The sequence below is a fragment of the Apiospora hydei genome, assembly GCF_038363865.1.
Source record: "Apiospora hydei strain CBS 114990 chromosome Unknown utg000005l_segment0_segment0, whole genome shotgun sequence".
In the NCBI taxonomy this organism is placed as follows: Eukaryota; Fungi; Ascomycota; class Sordariomycetes; order Amphisphaeriales; family Apiosporaceae; genus Apiospora; species Apiospora hydei.
The window spans coordinates 4,341,250-4,362,277 of record NW_027117364.1 but is presented as its reverse complement, the minus strand read 5'-3'; the positions used below and the strand labels follow the sequence as shown (position 1 = coordinate 4,362,277).

General features: G+C 53.7%; 8 protein-coding genes across 8 annotated transcripts; 4 read left to right on the top strand and 4 right to left on the bottom strand.

Moving 5' to 3' along the window:
- Positions 1-838: 838 nt before the first annotated feature.
- Positions 839-2,648, bottom strand: PG997_006843 (quinate permease; the record flags this gene model as incomplete). The annotated part of the gene is made up of 4 exons (XM_066811158.1): positions 839-1,420; positions 1,546-2,262; positions 2,357-2,555; positions 2,620-2,648. The coding sequence occupies 4 exons, from the start codon at positions 2,646-2,648 to the stop codon at positions 839-841; spliced, it is 1,527 nt and encodes a 508-aa protein (XP_066670081.1).
- Positions 2,649-3,834: 1,186 nt separating this feature from the next.
- PG997_006842 (uncharacterized protein) lies at positions 3,835-5,139 on the bottom strand (the record flags this gene model as incomplete). The annotated part of the gene is made up of 3 exons (XM_066811157.1): positions 3,835-4,137; positions 4,220-4,745; positions 4,880-5,139. The coding sequence occupies 3 exons, from the start codon at positions 5,137-5,139 to the stop codon at positions 3,835-3,837; spliced, it is 1,089 nt and encodes a 362-aa protein (XP_066670080.1).
- Positions 5,140-6,573: 1,434 nt separating this feature from the next.
- Positions 6,574-7,070, bottom strand: PG997_006841 (uncharacterized protein; the record flags this gene model as incomplete). Its single annotated transcript, XM_066811156.1, has 2 exons — positions 6,574-6,832; positions 6,964-7,070. 2 exons carry the CDS (start codon positions 7,068-7,070, stop codon positions 6,574-6,576), a joined length of 366 nt encoding a protein of 121 aa, XP_066670079.1.
- A 1,030-nt stretch (positions 7,071-8,100) lies between these two features.
- On the bottom strand, positions 8,101-10,329 carry PG997_006840 (uncharacterized protein; the record flags this gene model as incomplete). The annotated part of the gene is made up of 7 exons (XM_066811155.1): positions 8,101-8,658; positions 8,700-9,015; positions 9,069-9,671; positions 9,729-9,950; positions 10,006-10,106; positions 10,165-10,184; positions 10,260-10,329. 7 exons carry the CDS (start codon positions 10,327-10,329, stop codon positions 8,101-8,103), a joined length of 1,890 nt encoding a protein of 629 aa, XP_066670078.1.
- A 3,274-nt stretch (positions 10,330-13,603) lies between these two features.
- Positions 13,604-16,092, top strand: PG997_006839 (fungal specific transcription factor domain-containing protein; the record flags this gene model as incomplete). The annotated part of the gene is made up of 6 exons (XM_066811154.1): positions 13,604-13,717; positions 13,894-14,101; positions 14,173-14,433; positions 14,490-14,686; positions 14,810-15,228; positions 15,297-16,092. The coding sequence occupies 6 exons, from the start codon at positions 13,604-13,606 to the stop codon at positions 16,090-16,092; spliced, it is 1,995 nt and encodes a 664-aa protein (XP_066670077.1).
- Positions 16,093-16,156: 64 nt separating this feature from the next.
- On the top strand, positions 16,157-16,600 carry PG997_006838 (uncharacterized protein; the record flags this gene model as incomplete). The annotated part of the gene is made up of 1 exon (XM_066811153.1): positions 16,157-16,600. The coding sequence occupies one exon, from the start codon at positions 16,157-16,159 to the stop codon at positions 16,598-16,600; it is 444 nt and encodes a 147-aa protein (XP_066670076.1).
- Positions 16,601-17,524: 924 nt separating this feature from the next.
- Positions 17,525-19,605, top strand: PG997_006837 (uncharacterized protein; the record flags this gene model as incomplete). Its single annotated transcript, XM_066811152.1, has 4 exons — positions 17,525-17,776; positions 17,833-18,806; positions 18,883-19,002; positions 19,044-19,605. The coding sequence occupies 4 exons, from the start codon at positions 17,525-17,527 to the stop codon at positions 19,603-19,605; spliced, it is 1,908 nt and encodes a 635-aa protein (XP_066670075.1).
- Positions 19,606-20,124: 519 nt separating this feature from the next.
- PG997_006836 (uncharacterized protein) lies at positions 20,125-20,842 on the top strand (the record flags this gene model as incomplete). Its single annotated transcript, XM_066811151.1, has 2 exons — positions 20,125-20,228; positions 20,314-20,842. 2 exons carry the CDS (start codon positions 20,125-20,127, stop codon positions 20,840-20,842), a joined length of 633 nt encoding a protein of 210 aa, XP_066670074.1.
- Between the last annotated feature and the right edge of the window lie 186 nt (positions 20,843-21,028).

The window sequence follows — 21,028 nt, the reverse complement described above, 5'->3', positions numbered from 1 at the left end:
TCAGAATCTGACTCGGGACCATTTGATCGTGAGGTGGAGCAGCGGTTGGCCAGTCTACTTGGCTACCAATTGGGGTTGTCTCGAAAGTGGCTAGTGCGGACGGACTAGACACCATTGAGGAAGGAGACAGAACAGACCTTGCCTGCAGCTTTCAGTAGAAGGGGCCGTTGGTGAAAACAATAGAGAATGCAAGAGCGATAGCGACTCAAATACTGAAGAGCAGATACACGTCCGAGTTCCCAGGGCTGGACTGGGTGGTGGGAAGGCCGAGTCACTCAATCTTCAACTTTGAGAGAAAACGAGCATGGGATCCAAGGTAGAATCCATGGTCAGCGATGGAAGCTAGAAGGGGTAGATTCGTTGACTTATGTAGCTGTATCGAGTCAAGTGGAGATGCAAGAGAGGACTTTAACAGGACCTGCACACGACACGTATAACATATTACAGCCCAGAAAGAGGCTAGCCACCTGTGTGACATATAACCAAAGATGGGCCAGGTCTGGATGAATTGGGATGGATTACGAATGGCCCAATCTGCTCTTTAATATATATTGTGCGGAGAAAAGGGGGTGGGGAGCGGCCATCTCCAACAGCTGTATGCAATGCTACCCGTTAGGACAATCAAGCTAGTCATATCTTGGCCTTGGGTATCCTGCAGGACGACACCAGGTAGTATCTATGAGGTAACAGCCTATTATCATGCCAAGTGTTGAGTACACAAAGGCGAGTAATTAGATTCATTACTCGTCCGACATATTATGACCACTTCTACTGCTAGTCTTCCTGTCAAGTCCTCCACAAGCAGCCGAACAAATATCCCCAACACTATTCAAAGCCTTTAGACGCTTCGAACCTCCCTAATCTCCACCGCTGCCTTCTCATCTACCGTCTCCGGCGCGTGGTGCGGGTCCGGGACGCCCATCATCTGCCCACCCTTCTCGACGTGGTTCTGGCCACCGAAGAGAACATCGATCTCCTCTAGAGATACCTGCTTAGTCTCGGGCACGAGGAACCAAACGAAGACGGCGAGCACGACATTGATAGCCATGAAGAAGTAGAGGCACTTGAGCCCCTCGCGCGCGAGGAAGACGGGGAAGAACTGCTGGAAGATGGTGTTGGCCACGTTCTGCATCTGCGAGCACATGCCCACGGCCTGCGCCCGCACGTTGACCGAGAACACCTCGGCCGTCCAGATCCACACCGTCGCGCCCCACGACGGCTTGTAGAAGAAGATGAACAGGAACAGCAGGAACACGATGGCGATGCCCACGGGCTGCGACTTGGCCCCGCTCTCGGTTGAGGGCGTCGCCCCGGCTACGATGGCGACAACACCGATGGAGACGGCCATGCCGACTGCACCGAAGATCAGCAGCCATCGTCGACCAAAGCGATCAGCCGTCCAAGCAGCGTTCAATGTGAACTATGTTAACCCCGCATGTTAGCTATCCAGTATCTCCACATAGCAAAGAGGGTTAGGCTCGGTCAAGGTGCACTGCAGATAGCGGTACATAAAAAATCCGACTCCAAGGGGGTGTAGTTACTTACCAGTATCCCACAGGTCGCGTTCAAGGCATTGATGAGGTTGATTGTCTGCTTCGAATCCCACACCTTGCTGTATATGCTCGTGGAGTAAGAGTTAAGAGTGCCTTGACCCGACAGTTGCTGGCCAATATTGAGGGCGAAGGCAAGCCATAGACGGCGGCGGACAGAGGGGTCCTTGAACAGGGCCCAGTATGAGCTACTGATGGCCTCCTTCTCGAACTCGATTGCTTCTCGGATGGCGAGGACTTCGTCCTCAATCTCGGCCTCGGTGTCGCGAATCTTGGTGAGGGCCGCCCGGCACTTGGCGACATCGTTGTGCCTCTGGATCCACCATCGCGGCGATTCGGGCTGCAGGAAGATGAGCGCGCAGATAGTGACGGGACACAGGAGCTGGAAGATGACAACGAGCTTCCAGTCCCAGTCGCCAAGCTTCTCGGTGTTCAAGCTTGTCGCGTAGGCGATCCAGTACGCGATGAAGGATCCCACCGAGTAGTTCAGTTGCCAGAAGGTCATGATAGTGCCGCGGATATCGGAAGGGGCCACTTCGCTGATGTAGGTGGCACCGGCGGTCAGCGAGAGACCCTGGCCAATACCGATGAGCACACGGCCACCAATAAAGCAGCCAAGATTGTGTCTAGGTGCGAACGCCTGCATGAATGTCGCTATGATGACCAGAACACATCCAGATGCCATACCCACACGTCGTCCGAAGTAGTCCGCCTGCGCCAAGTCGGTTAGTCAGCGTTTTCCTGGTGCCTCATGGGAATCCTGTCCCAGATTTGTTCTGCTCGAAAGCCAGACGAAAAGGGCTTACCAATGGCCCGGCCATGAAGAAACCGCCAACGATGGCACCGATGGTGTAAGCCGTATTGACAAGGCCGATAAGGTAGGCGTCATCTTTCTTGTGGAGATCAAAGTAGTTCAGCCAGTTTGCGGACCCTTGGGCAGCGTTGAAGACCGAGGCATCGTAACCGTAGAGGACCATGCAGGTCGCTGCGACCATGCAAATGTACCTGGATGGGGATGTCAGGTGGATGCGCCCATTAAGAGGTGTTTTAATGGATCAGAGAGACTTACCAATTGTATACCCTCGTTGAGATTACCATGGTGCCGGTTTAGCAGGTCTCGTCCAGCTGAACACCAAAGAGGGGAATTTGGCAGATACAGTCCCGAGCAACGCGACAACAGCACAGGATCGCGAGTAGATCAGAGAGAAGGGCAGGCGGAGAACAGCGACCATCATGGTAGATATACTATTACACCGCATGCAGTGTCGCTCGTCCAGCCCTTGTCATATGCAGAGTAGGATTACATCCCGGTACCCTTCCATGTTATCCTAGCAATACAGGAGGGCCCAACCAGGCTTTACTACGCGACAGAGCTCGATGATTGGTTCGGATAGTTATCCCCACGGCCACACATCAATGACAGGCCTGTCGAATAGACTATTGGTCAACCCCAGACTCTGGATTCTAGCTTGGTGCTTGGCCCTCTGCCCATGGGGTAGTCCAGGACACTCCACAACGGGAAGTTGGGGCAGAAATGGGGTCTTCTGCCTGGGGGCGACGATGGGGAAGCAGTGCTATGGCCATGGCAGAGAATACAATTCCTTGCGGTACCAAGAGATTAGGCCAATCCAGACCAACATTAAGGCCAATTCGCAGGGGCGAGGCAGTCGACAGAAAGTAAGCGCAGGTGAGATTGCTGCGGTAAAATCGCGAGGTGAATTTCCACCAATGGCAGTTTTCCCGTCTCAGTGTCGAGCGGAAAGGACGGCGCCATCCTGTGCTTCTGTGCGCCGTGTCCTGCAGAAGTGTGGCAGCATGGCAGCAATAGTGTCAAGGGCGCAGTGTCGGCTAGGCGCTCGCCTTATCTCGGCTGCAATGCAACCATGCGGCTCAATATGAGTGATAGTTGAGATTGGATGTGTCTTATCAGCGACTGAGTATTTTCGTATGCTTCCCCGACAACTGAGGCGGGAGTCAGAGGAGGAGTTGAAGATGCTTGCCTGCAAATGGATCTTTTGGACGTAAGCACTTACCCCATGCCTTCTTCTCCAGGTTTACAGTGGAATGGAAGGGACGACCCACAGCACAAAGTCGGGGAAGCAGCGACTCTGGGGATAGCGTACCTGTTGCTCCACAGGCTGATTCTCAGCCAGGGTCATTCACCACCAAAGAGATCCGAAAAGGCGGGACATCATCAATCCAAAGTTGGCCTAATCTTGGTCGACCAGGGACGGGACTCTCGTGTCGCAAGGATTCCCACCAAAGAAACACTACCGTGGAATTGCTAGGATGTCACGCTATCATGGCCCTTCCGCCGGTATTTCAGGCTCCTCTTCTTTCCATACTTCGCCTCCTCGGTTTCGATGGCAGCTAGTTTTGCTGCTTCTTCGCTATTGGAGGCTTCTTCTTCCTTGTCTTCTTCCAGATTCTCGATCGTGTTCTGGCCTGGTTCCATCAGTTTCAAAGGGTCTTTCTTCTTTCGCGATGGTCTTTTAACTTCGTCCCCAGAGTCCGCTAAGCTCTGGCCGTCTTCTTTAAAGGCATCATCCTTCTCCTCTGGAACCTGGCTCCTTAACCATTTGGCCGACTTCCCTTGGTTCAAGTTGCATTCGAGGTACCAATGGCCCTCCCCTCCTTCCCTCTCCGCGGTTCCAGGCCTCGAAGCCTACCAGATGCAAGAAGGCATTGACGATGCGGTCTTCCAAATATGGATTGTGTTCGATCCCGCATTCGCCCATGACCACCACGGCGATGGATAGAGTCTGGAGATGCCAGTTCAGGTGATCCTTCAGCTTCTTCTGGTCTAGTCCCACCGCCTGGGCGTTCCTCGACTCAATGCCGCCAAACCCTTGACTCCCAAGGTATGTCCAGACAGCTGGGTGGACTGGGTATTTTCTTATGGCAGGCAACCAACGTGCATAGCCGTGGTTGACCAACAGCTGGTCTTCGAAACACAACATCGTCATAATGAAGAGCAAGACTTCGAGCGTCTCGTCAAGCGCTGCAACCCAGCCTTGCGGCGCTTCCCAACACTGCCTTTGGCTTGTCTTGGGTGGTGGCAGTTCGGCCAGCGTCCTCAAGATGTGTCCATGACCCGTCGCAAGAGCGAGCAGCCCTGTTGACTCATGACGCTCCAGAAGCTTCTTTATACCATAGGCACGCTGAGGCAGCGGCCCTTGAGCAGCATCCCCAGATCTGGTGACCCAGTAGGATAAGCTCTGCTCAGCGTAGCCTAGGCGCCCCTCGTCGCCATCAAAAAGCATGATGGAGGATTCTTGATCATAGTGGCGTCACCAAACACTCTGTCGCGCCTTCTGCTGAGCTCCGACAGCTCCTTTGAAGCAGTCTCGCGCTCTTGTTGGGATGCCTTCCTGATGACACATTCCAAGTCCTTTGCAAAACTGTAGATTTTGGGTGCCCATTCCGCCCGTGCATCTTTTGGTGTAAGCGTTAGAACGTCGCCTGAATTGCTCTCTTTCCAGGACTCCATGCATCGTTTGTACCATTGATCTTGCCTCATGGAACTGGCTGGGGTGACGTGAAGGGAGTCCAGGAGCGTCCTGGACAAGGATGCAAATAGTTCATCCATGATGAGAGATGTGTGGTCAATGGGTATTGACTAACAATTCGAGGCAATTATTGGAATAAGAAGATGGATCTGAGAAGTGGAAGATCCAATTTGTGAAGAAACCGTGAGCTCTGATGACTACCTAGAATGGCGGGTCATCAAGGGGCTGTGAGAGTGACTCAGCCCCAGTTGCTTACTATAAAATTAGCGGCCAATGGCGTGGCCGTAAACTTTACAGCTTGGCATTATTCACGACGACTAATGATACAGGAGTCATATATCATTATGAGAACGACTGTATCGTTGTTCAACCAGTCTCATTCCGTTTACGTTTTGTAATACCTTTACCTGGTGCTGCAGCAGCTCATTATACGACACATTGATATTGCACTATCAGCCAACTATGGATGACCTTTAGCAAGCGGAATACGAACGCAGCCGACATGCGTTATCATGATCCTTCTCTTATGTCTGTGCATCATCGCATAGTGAATTGTAGTCATGCTTGAGCCAGGGCCAGAAACAACTATAAAAACCGGCACAGCCCCCACCCCTATGTTTTGACTTCATTTCCTCCACAAAACAAGCCAAAACCAACAGAAGAGAAAGTGAAAAAAAAGAACTGAGTTTGTTATCAGCATTATCCAACCAGATCGTCGCCACATTCAACATGGCCAGATGTTCCAGATGCGGTGCCGACCCTTGTCGCTGCCGGGTTCCTCGCCCATAAGCGCTCGAAGTAGACCTGTCATGGAAACTTCCCGGTGAGAGTCCAAAAGAGCTCAACATGGACCAAACGATATAATCGGAATCGTTAGAGATACTTGGAGTGGGAATATGAAGAATGATACAGGTTAATGTCGGTAGGAGTAATCTAATCATACTTCTGATCTGTGGGACCGGTGCAAGAACTTTCTGCTTCTCCTTTCCGCTCAGTTGAAATAGTAAAATACTCTTGGGACACTCCTTGCCACACCCAGGCTCTCCAGACCCGGCCTCTTTTGCATTCACCCAGTCTTCCCTTGGCTGTATGTATTTAATGCCTGGACTAATATTATTGTATATTTTCATGACATACGCGATTTGAAACAACACACGAGGATGAATGATTTTCAAGTAGCAGTGAGGTATATATAAAGAGAAAAAAAGAAGAAAAAAGAAGAAAAAAAAAGACAACAAGAGATTCAGGAATATAGGACACCGCATCTGTCTACATCCCAAGAAAATATGCCTCTGCCCATTATTCCAAGCAGGCCACTTATATCGTCCCGACGCAGGCATACAATGTTTACCGCCCCCCGATTTCATACTCTCCAATCTGCCGATCCCCATGATCTCCCGTCAAGAAAGGGCAAGTCGTGATCCTAAGATCCTACTACCAGGGCTTTCTTTAATCGTGTTGTCTTCACAGCCACGCCCCCTACCCCTTCGCCCAAAGCTTCCCATCTTCACAAATTATTTGTTTTCCCGGGCAACAAGGGGCTTCTTCTTCATCACCTTCTCCACAGCCTCAAATTTTCCGAGGACCTCCTCTCCCCAGCGGAGGATTCCGCTTCGGACGTCCTCTAGGTCGGTCGCGATGGTGCTCGCCAAGCGCGCGAGCTTTCGAGCCTTCGCGTGCTTTGGGCATCGGGGTTGCTGCGGACACACGCAGCACATTTGCTCCTTGGCCCGCTGAGCCAATACCCGGAAGATGATTTCCAGGACGTATAGCCTAGATAGAAAGAGAGAAAGAGAGGTTAAAAGCAGGTCCTGGTGAGTATAGAGTAGAGATGTGTATAGATAATAATAGTCGTCGTTGAACAGGGGCAAACGAGGGGTGGCAAAATAGAGAGAATCTCTTACATTGCATAAAAGGGGATGATAGATAAGCCGGTAAGAATAGTGGCAATGGTAATCGCCAGCAGTGGGAAGGCCATGATGAGCCGCGAGGGAGAGAATATGGACGTCATTTTCAGTGTGTGTGTGTGTGTGTAAGTCGTGCTCTTTCCTCCAAAAAGCCAAGATGAGATAATGAAGATGAAATTTCGAGAAAACAAAAAAGAAAGGAAAGAACGTCTTCTATCCTTCCATTTTTATATAAAGGTAAACCTGGGCTATCCAGAGGGCACGTATTAGGTTCAAGAGTGTTTTGGTCGGTGTCTGCCTTTCATGTTGAAAAAAAACTCTTGAAGCATAGAGGTCGAGATAGCGAGATCTTCCCATATAATGTTCGAAGAATACCTTGGCGGAAGCCAACCTTCCTGTTACTCCTCTCTTGCCCACGCCGAGTCACCACTTAGAGATTATCCCCCTCCGAGCTTGCAATCTATGCCACTGAAGGTATAGTTACTGCGAGTGTTAAAATAGCACCTGAAGCTTGAAGGCGCAGTGTGTTTGGATAATTTGGCTTCTGAATTATGGTGACATCCCGATGGCGCAACTGATTTCCCAGGCTCAATATGCCACGTTCCAGATACGAGCGTTCTCTTATGCCAATCCTCTCTGGTTCATGCTGAACTTTGAATTCGCCATCTGGGTGCGTGCTATGCTAGCGGGTACCAAGGTCTGGCCACTTTACACCTGTTCATTGGCATTCATGTCTTGTGAGTGGCTATCATTAGATTGAGGGTTTAGCCTACGAGAACAGCCCAGGGCTCCAAAGTAAAACGCGATGGCTGTATGCCGACGAGCTTGTGGATGGCTGCCTCGATGACCTCTAATTGGCCTTGCGTCTCCCAAATTGTTTAAATATGTAGACATACATCAAGACTCGTGGTGGGTATCTGTTCAAATAGACTAGCTTGAAAAACGCACTCCAACAGCAACAAAACTTTGCAAGAGAGAGAGACCCTGCCTTTCTTGACGTTGTTCCTCCTTCCCGGCCCACCGCCGCATATCGCCGCCACAATACCGCCTTGACCAGCAGTAGTTCGTAACAGCTCATCTCGCTGAGCAAAGCGCCCGTCCTCTCATTATATAATATTAAAGTGCCATTGTAGTTCATTGCTCGTACTTCACATTCCTTGAACCGCCAGCGTTCCCGCGTATCATGGCTTCGACGTCAACACCGACCCACCTCATCTCTCTTGGCATTGGCGGTGATACAGTCTGTGGCGGGGATCGCTGCCGCATCTGTTGTCGCATTTGCAATCTAGCAAACAAGTCGCTCGTGCTCAGCTCAAGGCTTTGTTTTAGCGACGCCGAGTTGGCCCATAGCTGGCCAAACTTGGCCATCAGCTGCAAGGTCCGCTCTAAGCAGGCGATGCTTCTTTCGAGGTTGTCGCCCGCCGGGCCTCCAGGCCGCGATGGTAGTGGAGGTGGTTGAGGTTTGCCGTGTTCCGTGTGCGGCGGGGGAATGTTTACCCCTGCCAAAAGTAAATCTTCTGCGTCGCGGAGAACGGCAGCAAACTGGTTGGCCATGAAAAAGACTCGGAGGGCATCGTGATAGGTGTAGAAAGCAACACTTCTGCCACTGTGGGCAACCTCGTATATCCGGTCGAGATAGGCAAGCGTGTGTTCGAAAATCAAGACACGGCCGTAGTCGGTGATGTGGGGGCCCTGGCGGATGGTGCGAGACAATATACCAGACTATAGCGGACCTCAAGATCGAAAAGCTCGCGCATGCCTACTGGTAGCGTGCTTGGAAGGGCATCTGCCCACTCGCGCATATCCTGACACATCTGCCAGATGAACGATGTCGCGTCATGTATCGGCGTAGGATCGGACTGAAAAAGGATCTGGTACCACTGCGACTGCGCTCGACGCAGCTGGAAAAGCAAGAAGGCCGGCTCAGAGCCCGAAAGGATTTGGCCAGTAATGGACGCGCGCCGACTGAATGAGGAAGGTCTCGGCCAGGCGACATGGGTTGCAGCATCAGGGAAACAAAAAGCGCGTGCATGCACCATGCTGATTGACCTGCTGCATCGTTAGTGAAGTCCTCCTCGAGTAGTGGTTGTTGGTAGGCGCACCTGTCGAGCGAGTATACGCAATAGAACATCTTTCGCCTCATGTCAAGCATCGTCTTGTCCGGCATCTGCTCCGTGGGCGGGTCTTGGTGGAAGCCCAGATCAATCACTGCTCGGCACGTGAATCCAATCAAATGCCAGCTGTCAAAATGTGCCGGATCAAGCATAGAGTATTGCGTCAGCAGGATCAGTGACCTGATTTGAGCGACGTGACCCGGCATCAAGGCCCCGTCAGCGTGTTGGAGTGCTTCTGCCACAAAGTGTAACCCGTTGGCGTAGTGCTCGTCTTGGCTTGTCTGACTCTGGGCCATAGAACCGACAGCAAGGACCATGTAGCCTAGCCAGTAGTCATGGTCTTTAATGTATCTATCCTGAGTCATATAGATCTGATCGAGAACACTATATAGACTTGTTTCCGGGAAAGCCGGATATAGAGAGTAAATGTTGGTCATGTAATATTGGGCAATGGCCAGCGCCGTCTGTCTCGGCGGCAGAGACCAGCTTTGAGGGTCTGGCAAGGTATCATTCGACGCAGCGGCTAGCACTAGTCGCGCGAAGGTCATGTCCGTGGAGGGCTCAAAATCCCCAGTAGTGGCATTGATGGACCTAGTTGTACGCAGTTAGTGAATGCACAAGAGGCAGAGTGACGACTTCTCGGCGTACAGGAAACCAAAATCAGACAGCAATGAGTTGACGTCTGACGTCTCCCGTTTTCGGGCAGCATTGCGATGGATGGCGGCTCTGATAGTTGCCAGAGAATCCTTGCGTTCTGGTTCTCTCGGAGGTGCATCCGTCTCGTGCTGATAGACTGATGCCTTTCTGGATCGCGCATAGGTAAGGCGCCTTTCCAACTTTTCGATGCGCAACTCCAAGGCCGCAACGTAGCTGAGCCAGTATTAGTAAAAGAGTTGCATGCAGTTCCTGGCTGATGGCGTCAAACCTTCGTTCCTTGCCTCTAGCAAACTGATCATTCGCGCTTGAACATTCGGTCTCACGCCCAGCCTTTTCGCAAGCCGTGCATGCTGGCAGTTTGCCGTCACACTACTCCCACGAGGTCAGTCAGCAGACTCATCAACTCATCGGACTCATCTCTATTCACCTTGACTTTGGCAGATCGACCTGTTACCGAATGAGCATGAGATCCCGGTAGAATGCATAAAATGGCATAGGGTGCAGAGATATGGAATAGCTTACATCTTGAGCAGGCGGAGACGGGGCGTGATACACGAAGTAAAGGGTTGTCTGAGAAGCTTGAGCGAGGCATTGCACGTGCGGACGGCCGGCGGCGCGGGATCGCAGGGTCAATAGCCCGAAAAGGAGCAGGTGGTTATCAGCTCAGCAATGCGACTGTGAGACAGATATCGGGGTGGCGCTCTATGGGCTCGAAGATCGCCCCTGCAAGGTCGGCGCCGATGGTTTGCTTGGATCCCTTCGAATACGCTCTACTCCGACAGCCTGGCGAAAGCGGTACCTGGTTTGAAGCGGTAGTTCCAAGTAGGGATGAAAACACGACGTCTGTGGGTCGAAGCTAGCGGAAGCGAGTCGCGAGGGTGAGAGAGCGAGTGAAATGTTTGCTGATGTCAATGACAAAAACAGTCGCAGTCGCGGGGAGTTAAGTTATGTAGGTATCATGGGGCTCAACACCAGGGAACATTGGACAGAGCCTCACGAGACGAGCAAGTCGCAAAAGCTGGAGAGGCGGCTAAATGAAGATTAGCAAGTTGGTGTTGGTGGAAGAGCGGATTCTCGTCGCGGCTCCACCGGCCCTCTTGCAATTCTCGCTTTCCCGTCTGACAAACCGCACTTGGGCTGGGCGCTGGGCACAATGTGATCGACCGGAAGGAGCAGCTACTTTTAGGTGGGATAGAGGGGACGCGCCTCGGGAGATGGAGGGATGAGGGATGAGGGATAAGCAGGGTGGGGTAAGGTAATGCATGCATCACCTTCCAGAAAGGCGTGGCGGCGTGGCAGCGTGTCCGTGGCCATGGCAGTGGCAGTGGCAGACATTGACCGACGGCTAGGATGGCACGCCTCTCTCTATCTCTAGTACCTAAGACTCTCTAGACTCTCTAGACTCTAGCTGGCCAGGCACGGGGGCGGGACGCAAAGTCACCAACCCAATATTGCCCTTCTTTTACTCAATACATGCTAGTAGGTAGCTGCAGCTCATTAAGGCAACTAGACCTGCACGTGTCTGGCTTGATCAAATGCATCAATCAATGATGCTTGCTGGTAGCTACTTGTAGTACCTGGCCCCTTTCATTCAGACGTTGGATATAGATATGTAGGCATCGAGACAACGTAGTACGCGTCCTGTTTGATGCACACTGAGAGTGATTACATCCTGGCCAAGCCCTCTTCTCACGAACGTACTTCCTAGAGATATACGGATATAGATACATATGTCGTATCTTGTCCCGCTCAATAATGGCAAAGACGGGGCGATTAATTCTTCTTCTACGATGTATTTCTCACCATCAGGACCTTGGGCGAGGCAGGCAAAGCAGAAGAACACAAAACACATGCAGCCGGATCTGGTTACCCTCTGGCTATCGGCAATTGTTCCGACCAAGTCATCGAGTCCTACCTGAGGGACATGAAGACCTCAACGATTCACCTTATGTCCGAACAATCTCGAGATCTGGCCATGATGGAAGAGACCCAAGGATAGGTCACTCACTTTCCAAATCTGGCAGTTTCATGTTGCGAGATCGTGTTAGAAGCATCTGCTAGCGCACTTTTGCCGTAGTTTGACATGTTCTCCCAGGCGCTTCTAAGATCTATCGGGCTAGCCAGGTGGAACTGCTCTAACCCTCATGAAGGCCGGTACCAAAGCAATACGAGCTGAGGATATGTGCGCATCAAGTACCTCCTGTGGTCTCCTCCCGACCTGTCGGGCTCATTGCGCCATTACGCCATCGCGCTAGCAACAGCCAAAAAAAAGAAAGATGAAGTAATCAGGATGATATCAAACCGTTCCCATATCTGGCATGTATAGATCTCCTTGCCGGGCGATTGGGTGCAGAGGTGGGGAGAATCCACGCAAGTCACAGGATGTATATGATTGCCGGGTTCACAATGGCCGAGTGTCCTTTGGATTTACTGGAATTGTAGTTGGATTGAGTTTTGAAACCGCCCAAATTAGCGGCTCCGATGATGAAGCTATCGTCGACTACGAGTTCGCGCCAACAAAAAGAGCGAGGATTTGCCGGGCTGCGTGCGGACAGGCCGGGCGTGGACGAAAGGCCTGGCGGCTCGAGTCGCTTGACAGCTTGGGAAATCGTCTCATGTGCTTGGGAAATTTATTCCCAACTTGCCATAATCTCTAGTTCACCCATAGTGTAGGCTGTGGAGAGGTCCAATGTGACTAGTGTATCGATCAACGGTGAAGCAGCCTCGTCGCAGATAATCAAAAAGGACAAGAAAACCTGAAGGCGCCGAGTACTGGATGTTGTCACCTCGAGCTCGGTACGTCCGAGCATGAACAACTGCTGGGTTGATACCTGTTTTTGTTTGTTGAAGATGGAGTTCTGCCAGACCCCTAAGGCCCGCTAGATTCCCGCGCCACGCAGCATTCGCAGGCAGAGGCTCCTAACGAACTGCGGCCTGCCGCGTCTTAACACGCCCTCTACCCAGATCGAGTAAGTGAGCAAAGATGAAATGCGACAAGGGCAGACAGACAGTTGGGAGAAAAGCGTCGGGCCCTAAGGGGGAAAAAAGAAGAAAAAAGAGGAAACGAAACAGCATACAAGTGACCGCATGTCGACATGTCCACTTACGTACATACTTACGGCTGGGCTCACAATCTAAAAGAGCCCCATCCAAACGCAGGAGTAAAGGGGAGTACGGGAACGGGAACCTGAAAGTCCAAAAAAGGTCGCTTGGGGAGGGGCCTGGAACCAATGGATTTCTTTCTAGAAGGTCTACAACCACTGTATCCGCGTCCAACTTAGCGCTGTGCCATCAAACGTCAAATCCATTCATGTTCCTCTCCGCCAAGTCGATGCTCAAACTGGCCTGACCGGCAGTGCAAAAGTCATGCCCCATGGCCTGTGTGATTCTTGGTTGAATGATGCGACGAGGAAATCGGCCTGGTCCCCTAGTTTGCCAATCTTCTATTTTCAAAACGACCGTGTCTCCTCCAAGACAAGACAACTTGAACCGCCAATCCGCACGTGGGGCCTTGATCGACAACCTTATTGCACGTCCTATTGCCCGCGTATTGCCCGCCCGACTAGAACCTTGGAAGCTTCCATTGACAGGGGATAGCCAGCATTAGCAAAAGTACATACATGCTCGCCCAGCCTGCCTGCCCTGCCCTGCCGTAGGTACAGTTGCACTGCAACAGCAGCGCGGGACGTAGATAACGATATCCCCCGCGTATTCTATCCCATCCATCGCATCGCATGCTCAACACCCCCCAATCCAGTCCAGTTGATGCAACCTCGCAGCGACACCACACTCTCTCTACCTCTCGCTCCCTTTTCGACCGCGTGCCACGACCTCATCCGATATACCACTAGAGCACAAGCACACAGATGGACGCCTCCGATGTGTTCCGCCATATCGAGGGCCTAGGAACATACCAACCGAGATTCCCGCAAGGCTACCACCCGCCCGGCCGCCCGGCCATTGCTATTCGGGATGAACACGTGGAGGAAGATGGCTCACATCGCATCGCGCACACTCTAACGGCATGTTGTCGTTGTCGTCAGGTACGTGCCGTCCTTCTCCACCGCAAGGGAACTTGCATCAACTGCCAGTTTTTTGTTTGCGACATTTCCGTTCCAGGACCAGCCGTGCTGACTTGTCCCCGTGCATCATGTAGAGAAAGACGCGATGCGACCCGACGCTGCCCCGTTGCCTCCCGTGCGAACGCTCCGGATCTGTCTGCGAATACTTCGACACCACCAAGGGCAAGAAGATCAGCCGGTACTATGTCGTCAAGCTCCAAGCACGTGTGCGGGCTCTCGAAGCCGAGCTCGGCCAGTACACGGACGAGGATAGTTTCCCTCAAAACAACGACGACATTGTCGGTCCCGGAGGCTTGGTTCGATTGAACGAGACAGACGAAACCCCCGCTACCTCGGACCCTCGAGCGGAATAGCCATGACGCGGATCCTGATGGAAGAAGCCAAGCGCTACACGGATTCTCAGCACATCTCACAGCTCATACCCGGAGTTCGAGGGCGGCGTCAAGCGGCAGTCGGCGGCCCAGGCCATACGGGCCTACGGTCGCAATCCTTCAGCATACCGCCCCCGATGATGTCGAGGAAGAAGAGCTATCCCATGATCAGTTCTTTCCCGGCAGATACTCTGCCCAGCCGGGCCATTGCAGACAAACTGGTCGAAGTGTACTGCCAGCGTGGTACGGCAGCTCGTACAACTATTCTCTGCAGGAACACTGCTAATACGTGAAATTAGGGCAAATCCTGACACCGACCCTTCATGAAAACAGGCTAGCCAGCGACCTTGACGACGTGTACAATGGAAGCCAAGACGCGTACCAGCATTTCGTGATCAGGATGGTCATGGCCATCAGCATGCAGAAGCTCGATACCACCTACGCAGGGCTTGCTGATAGTTACTACCTCGCTGCTATGCAGCGTTTTGAGGAAGTCGTCCGCCCAAAAGACTTGAAAACAATACAGTGCCTTGCTTTGATAGGGCAGTACTCACTGTTGACCCCAACTCGAACCTCAGTCTACTACATTATCGGTCTAGCAACACGCATATGTCAACAGCTAGGTCTAGCAGATGAAAAGACAATAGCCATGGGCACCGAGGACCCCCTTACGCTGGATATGCGTAGGCGATTGAGCTGGACCATCACAGCGTTCGAGTTCGGGCTGGCCTCGAGCATGGGCCGGCCAAACGGCTTCGCCAAGAGCGACGACCTTGTTGATGTGAAATTCTTCGAGAGCGCCAAAGACGAAAACATAACCGAACATGGCATATTGCAAGGCCCGGCCGACGAAAAGAAGTTGATAGCGATACATTTCTGTAAGATGAGGTTGTGTCAGTCGGAGATCAAGCGAGTTTTGTACGAGAAGAAGCAACCAGAACCCAGGGACGAGCGCCATCCCTGGTTTGCGGCAATGGAGACCAAACTGGACCAGTGGCTCGACGCCTCCCCAGCAAGTCCCGCTTGGTGTAAGCCATGGTTAGTATCTTACCTCAACCGCCAGCAATGCCCTGCTTGACAGCCCAGCATCGCTGACCACCGTATAGGTTTACCGGCAAATATCATACAATGGTCATCTCACTTCACAGGCCGTCGCCTCAGGTACCCAAGCCGTCCAGTAGGTCAGCCGTCAAGTGTTTCGACTCTGCCGCGTTCATTATCGACCTATCCAGCAAGCAAATGATGGCGGCTGCAGTCGACATCACATGGGTGTTTGTCTTTACCTTATACATGGCACTTAACACCATACTTTGGAGTGTTGCTGCTTACCCTGATGTTCGCGGCGCGCACTCTCGGGATGAAGTCGAAGAGCTTGTCAACGTGGCTCTTGATATCCTGGACCAGTGCGCTGAGCGTTGGCCCGGAATAAGCGCTGCATCTGAACTCTACTCCACGTTCTCGAAAGCGTGCCTTCGGAGTTATGAAGCAAGACACACCCCCGTGCTGTCAGCCTCCAGTACCTTTGGAACACCGTCATCACAGCAAGACATGAACTCGCCATCAGCCTCTGACAACTCCAGTGCGACGACCGTGTCTAGGCAAGGTCCCACAAACGGAGTGCCTGCTTTCAACCCTCCGCAGTTCGGCTACGTATTTGATACCGCGCCGGAGCAAGTCAGTTTCGACAACCCTTTTGCTGGCCAGCCAACTTTCCGCTCCAACTCCATCTTCCATAACCCGGCTCCCAGTGATCCTTCTGGTCGACGCTTCAGCTATTTCCCTCCAGAGTTCACCCAATCGAACGAGAATCTGTTACTTGAGGAATCCACACCTCCTGAGTCGGACACCAACGCATCTCCTCCTCTGTTGTCACCACCAAATCATCTCCCAACCCCCGCCTGAGTCGGTCCAACCGGTTGCTAGCGCTACCCCAATCATGTCAACACCTATGTTGCCCGCGTCCGCCATGACCACACCGAACTTGACACACGGGTCCCCTGTCAATCTGCCACAGAACCACGCAATGGGCCATCATCAACAACAACAGCAGCAGCAACGAAATCCTGCGGCTTTTACTATACCTCCCCTGCCACCTAATCACCACCCTCAAGGTCAAAGGCCACTGCCACAACCGACGACCGTTAACGATTGGTTCAATCCACCCCCACCGTTTATTTCACCCTACACCTTTGGCGCAATTCACAACGAATACTGGGCACCTTCGAACAACCCGAATGGTCTCGGCGTTATGGGGCTAGGCGACACACAGATGCATGGCATGCCACCGGAACGACAAGGCAGCCTGAGCCACGCTCAGCAGGTGGAGTTGATGGGTGTTCTGGAGAACGAAGGAATGACGGACATTGACACATATCTTAGCCTCGGGGGATGGGCTACGGCACCGATATGAGGAGCAACGGGACAACGGGTATGAACTGGGCTGGCTAAGTGAACGAACCCTTGTTTGGGTTGTTTTGTTTACGCCCACTTTTAGGCGGAAACGTGGGCGCCGGCGCAAGGTCACGAATCGTTACGACCCCCTTCTTCGGGCATTATTTCTTCGGGCTTTGGGGTTACGTAGATACCATTTGTCTCGTTATTTCCGTGCATATCTGTACCTGGAGGATTTTCCTTGGATCTTTGAATCGAAATACTTGGGTCATCCTAACAGCTCATAATAGCATTGCCAGTCCTGGCTGATCCCTTCCTGCTTACCTCCACTGGTGATTTTAATGTATGATATGTGAGCCTCGGGGAATAAACCAGCCACCACCTTTCTGAATACACGACATCTAGAACTCGCCATTATCAATGGTGAGTTTCTTTCCCCCATAAGGTAGAAACGGTATCCTTTGGGTAAGCTAACGAATGAACTACTCGTTTCTAGGCTTGGCGACAAGGCGTCGCGTCTGCTACCAACACCCGATGCAATGGAACGGTCGTGGACCTAACCCCGCTTGGTGTTGGTTCAAGATGACCTTTTCCCCTCAACGTGGTTACATTGCGTTGCCTAGGCGAGAGCTGCGACCACTTGCGCTATTCGCATATCAAGCGTCGCTATTGGGGTTGAGGCTTATTAGGGACATACGAGCAATGCAGCGCTAGCCTGGTTATTCTGATGTAAAGAGCGGCGGTCCCTAAGACTGGGGCGTTCCTCGCCCAATAGGGGGCCTGTGTCGGTCTGTCCCGACTCCAAAGAGGCACGGCAAAAAGCGGATGGACAACTCTCCGCTTACATATTATAAATGATTGCGAGGCCCCCTTGGGGGTGGGGTTTGCCCACCAGCATTACTTTTTCGTGCTATATGTGACAAGCACTCGATCTTGTCTCAACATGGCCGCCAGACCTCATGACGATGGCACCAGCGGCAACGGTGGCGATCCGTCAGCAGCGGAACTGTCGTTTCTGACTCAGAAGTACGAGGAGGAAAAGGCGAAGCGCATCCGCCCGGACGGCAGCGCGCAGTACGACGAGTTCGAGGCTTGCGCGAACGACCGGCTGAGACACCTCGCCGACGATCCCTGGGTCGACCATGAGACGCTCAACGCGCTGCCTCCCAACCTCGTGGACGGCCAGCACGTCAAGGTTCTTTCGCTGGGCGCCGGTATCGGGGGCTCATGTACACGACGCATCTCCTTGAGACGGGCGCTTTTATTCCTGAGGATATCCGGCTCGTGGATGTGGCTGGTGGATTCGGCGGGGCCTGGTACTGGAACCGGTTCCCCGGCTTGGCCTGCGATATTGAGGCGTCCATCTATCTGCCGTGGCTAGAGAAGACGGGGTACGTTCCCAAGCATCGATATGCGTACGGTGAGGATATCCGGCGTTACCTCGAGAGCGTGGCGGAGAAGTGGGGGTTGGACAGTAAAGGAGTCTTCCGCACCCGCGTCGACAGGCTGACCTGGGACGAAGACCGGCGGTGCTGGGTCATTAATCTGGAGCAGTATCGCGGGCCCAAGGAGAACGACTCTATTCGTCTCACCGTCACGGCCCAGTACGTCATCCTCGCCAACGGCATCCTCAACCACCCCAAGGCGCCCAAAATTGAGGGTCTCGACACTTTCAAGGGCGACATGATGCACGCGAGCCGCTGGGATTACGATGTCTCAGGTGGTTCCCCCACGGACCCCAGCCTGACGAAACTCAGGGGCAAGAAGGTCGGCATCATCGGGACTGGCGCCACCGGCGTCCAGTGCATGCCCGAGGTCGCCAAGTGGGCGAGAGAGGTGTACGTGTTCCAGCGCACGCCGTGCACCGTCGACGCCCGCGACCAGCGCGAGATGACGGCCGAGGCGTGGGCCAAGGTGACGGAAGACGGACAGAAGCCCGGGTGGTGGACGCGGCGCAACGTCAACTGGATCGACGCCGTCGTGGGCGCGGAGCCCGAGGTCGACCTCGTGGACGACGGCTGGACCAAGGCGCCGACCATGAGCATGGCCGCCGGCGCACGACACGAGCCGCTGCGGCCGGAGGACGTGCCGGGGCACATCGAGCGGATGTTGGCGAAGGATGTGCCGCGGTCCAATCGCATGCGGCAGCGGGTGGTGGATCTTGTCATCAAGGACGCGGAGACGGTCGAGGCGCTCAAGCCTTGGTACCCGACTTGGTGTAAGAGGTATGCCTAGCCCCCCTTTCCCCCTTCTCCTTCCCCTTCCCCTGTGTCACACTGACCTTTGCCCCTCCCCAACCAGGCCCTGCTTCCACGACACCTACCTCCAAACCTTCAACCAGCCGCACGTAACCCTCGTCCCGACCGAGTCCCACGGCCTGCACCGCGCCACCCCCGCCGGCCTCGTGGCCAAGGGCCGCGAGTACCCCTCGACGTCCTCATCTTCGCGACGGGCTACCGGAGTCCCGCCCACGCCCTCGCGGAGCCGAGCGCCATGTCCAACGCGCCCGTCGCCGGCCGCGGCGGGCGCGCGCTGGCGGCCAAGTGGCGCGAGGACGGGCCCGGGTCGCTGCACGGGCTGTTCACGCGCGGGTTCCCCAACCTGCTGCTCACGGGGCCCGCGCAGCAGGGGCTCTCGGGGAACATCACGTACATGTACGACGTGGCGGCGCGGCATGCGGCCTACGTTCTCGCCGAGGCCGAGAAGAAGAAGGGGAAGAAGGAGAAGGGGGAGGGACGCGAGGAAGACAGGGGGGTCGTTACTGAGCCGTCCAAGGAGGCGGAGGAGGAGTACATGAACCGCCTCCTCTCGCTTGTCCCGTTTCTTGCCCCTGTGACTATCTGTCTGCCTAGTTATCGGAATGATGAGGGCGCCGTTCATATCGGTGACGATGCTGTCAAGGCTGCTAAGACTACGGTTTACCCCTTGGGCATCAACGCATGGACAGAGTTCCTTGAGGAGTGGAGGAGTACTGGGCGACTCGAGGGATTGGAGATCACTACTGGGGAAGCTGCGTCGTCCTGAGACTACTAGGCTCTGGGGTATATCATTTATTTAAGATTAACTTGTATACTATCTTGGGAACATATGTGTTGATGAATCATAGGGCAGAAGTCGATTCTGGCTTCCAACTTATGTGAGGCCGAAGGCGGGTTTGTTATCAGCGATGACTCACATAATCCAAGAGAATCATACGGTAACTACAACCCACCAGGACACTAATAAGTTTCAACGAAGAGGAACGATTCGAACGGCATGCTCTTATCTTCCACGATGTACGGCACAGTCGCCAGTGCTTATGTTTGGCCATATCAGTCTAACCTTGCTGAGCGACGATCGCCAGCTTCCATACGGGATAACATAACTAGGCAGCAGCCGCAGCTGCTGCGGGGTTATGACTCACTTGTCAAGCAAGTCTGACATGCGACGTCCTTGTCAGGCAAGCCAAAGCTCCGGAAGTGAACAGAGAAAACAAATGTCATGAAAGCCAATGACAGCCACAAGGTTGAATTCGCCAGTTTCGTATTTATTCCATAACCGAAGATGACCAACCCATCTCCGCGGTTCTACCTGGAGCCCCTGTCGGAGGCGAAGCATGCCCAGGGCGTCTACGACCACTGGCGCGATCCGGCCAATATCCGAGGAACGTGAGTGAAACGGCTCGGTAATGTACTACGTACACGATGTATATCCGTTTGTTTACTGACTCTATTTCGGACGTGGGGGCAACAGAAGCATGGAAAAAGCACCAACCCTGGAAGTAACCCGCACCATGGTCCGCGATCGCGCCTACGGCGCCAAGCCCGGCATCGTGAACTTTGCCATCATGGTCGGGCCCGAGTCCCCGCTGTATGGGCTGGCGACCGCCGCCGGCCCCAATGATGACTCGCCCCAGCAACAGCAAAGGGAGCCAGAGGGAGAGCCAAGGGAAGAGACCAACCCGCCAAAGTTGATCGGCGTCGCCGGCGTCCTCCGCGTGGCGCCCGAGGAGGCCGGCTGGTGGGTGGCCGGTCTCTACCGGGGCCTTGGCGTCGCCACCGAGGCCGTCGGGCTCATGCTGGAGAAGTACTGGGAGACGAAGCCGGCGGCGTCGGAGGTGATCGCGTACATCCAGGAGGGCAACGTCCCGAGCGAGCGGGTCGCGGCTAAGGCAGGGTTCGTCCGGGTCATGGAGCGGACAATGGTCAAGGGGTCGACGTTGCCCAACGGTCAGGTGATGAAGTCTGATTGTGGTGTTTGGGCTGCGAAGAGGCCAGTGTAAAGGGGAACGTGGGCCAATAGGGAACGTGTTTGCTGATGTGTCGGAGGTTCTGATAGATTTGGGGTTCCCAAATGGATGCACGGCATTTAGTCACATATTCCAGCCACTCTCCGGTCAATATGTTATGTATTATGTGTCCGTGTCATGACGGTGATGGGTACCAGGCCCCTTCGACCTGGGTATCGG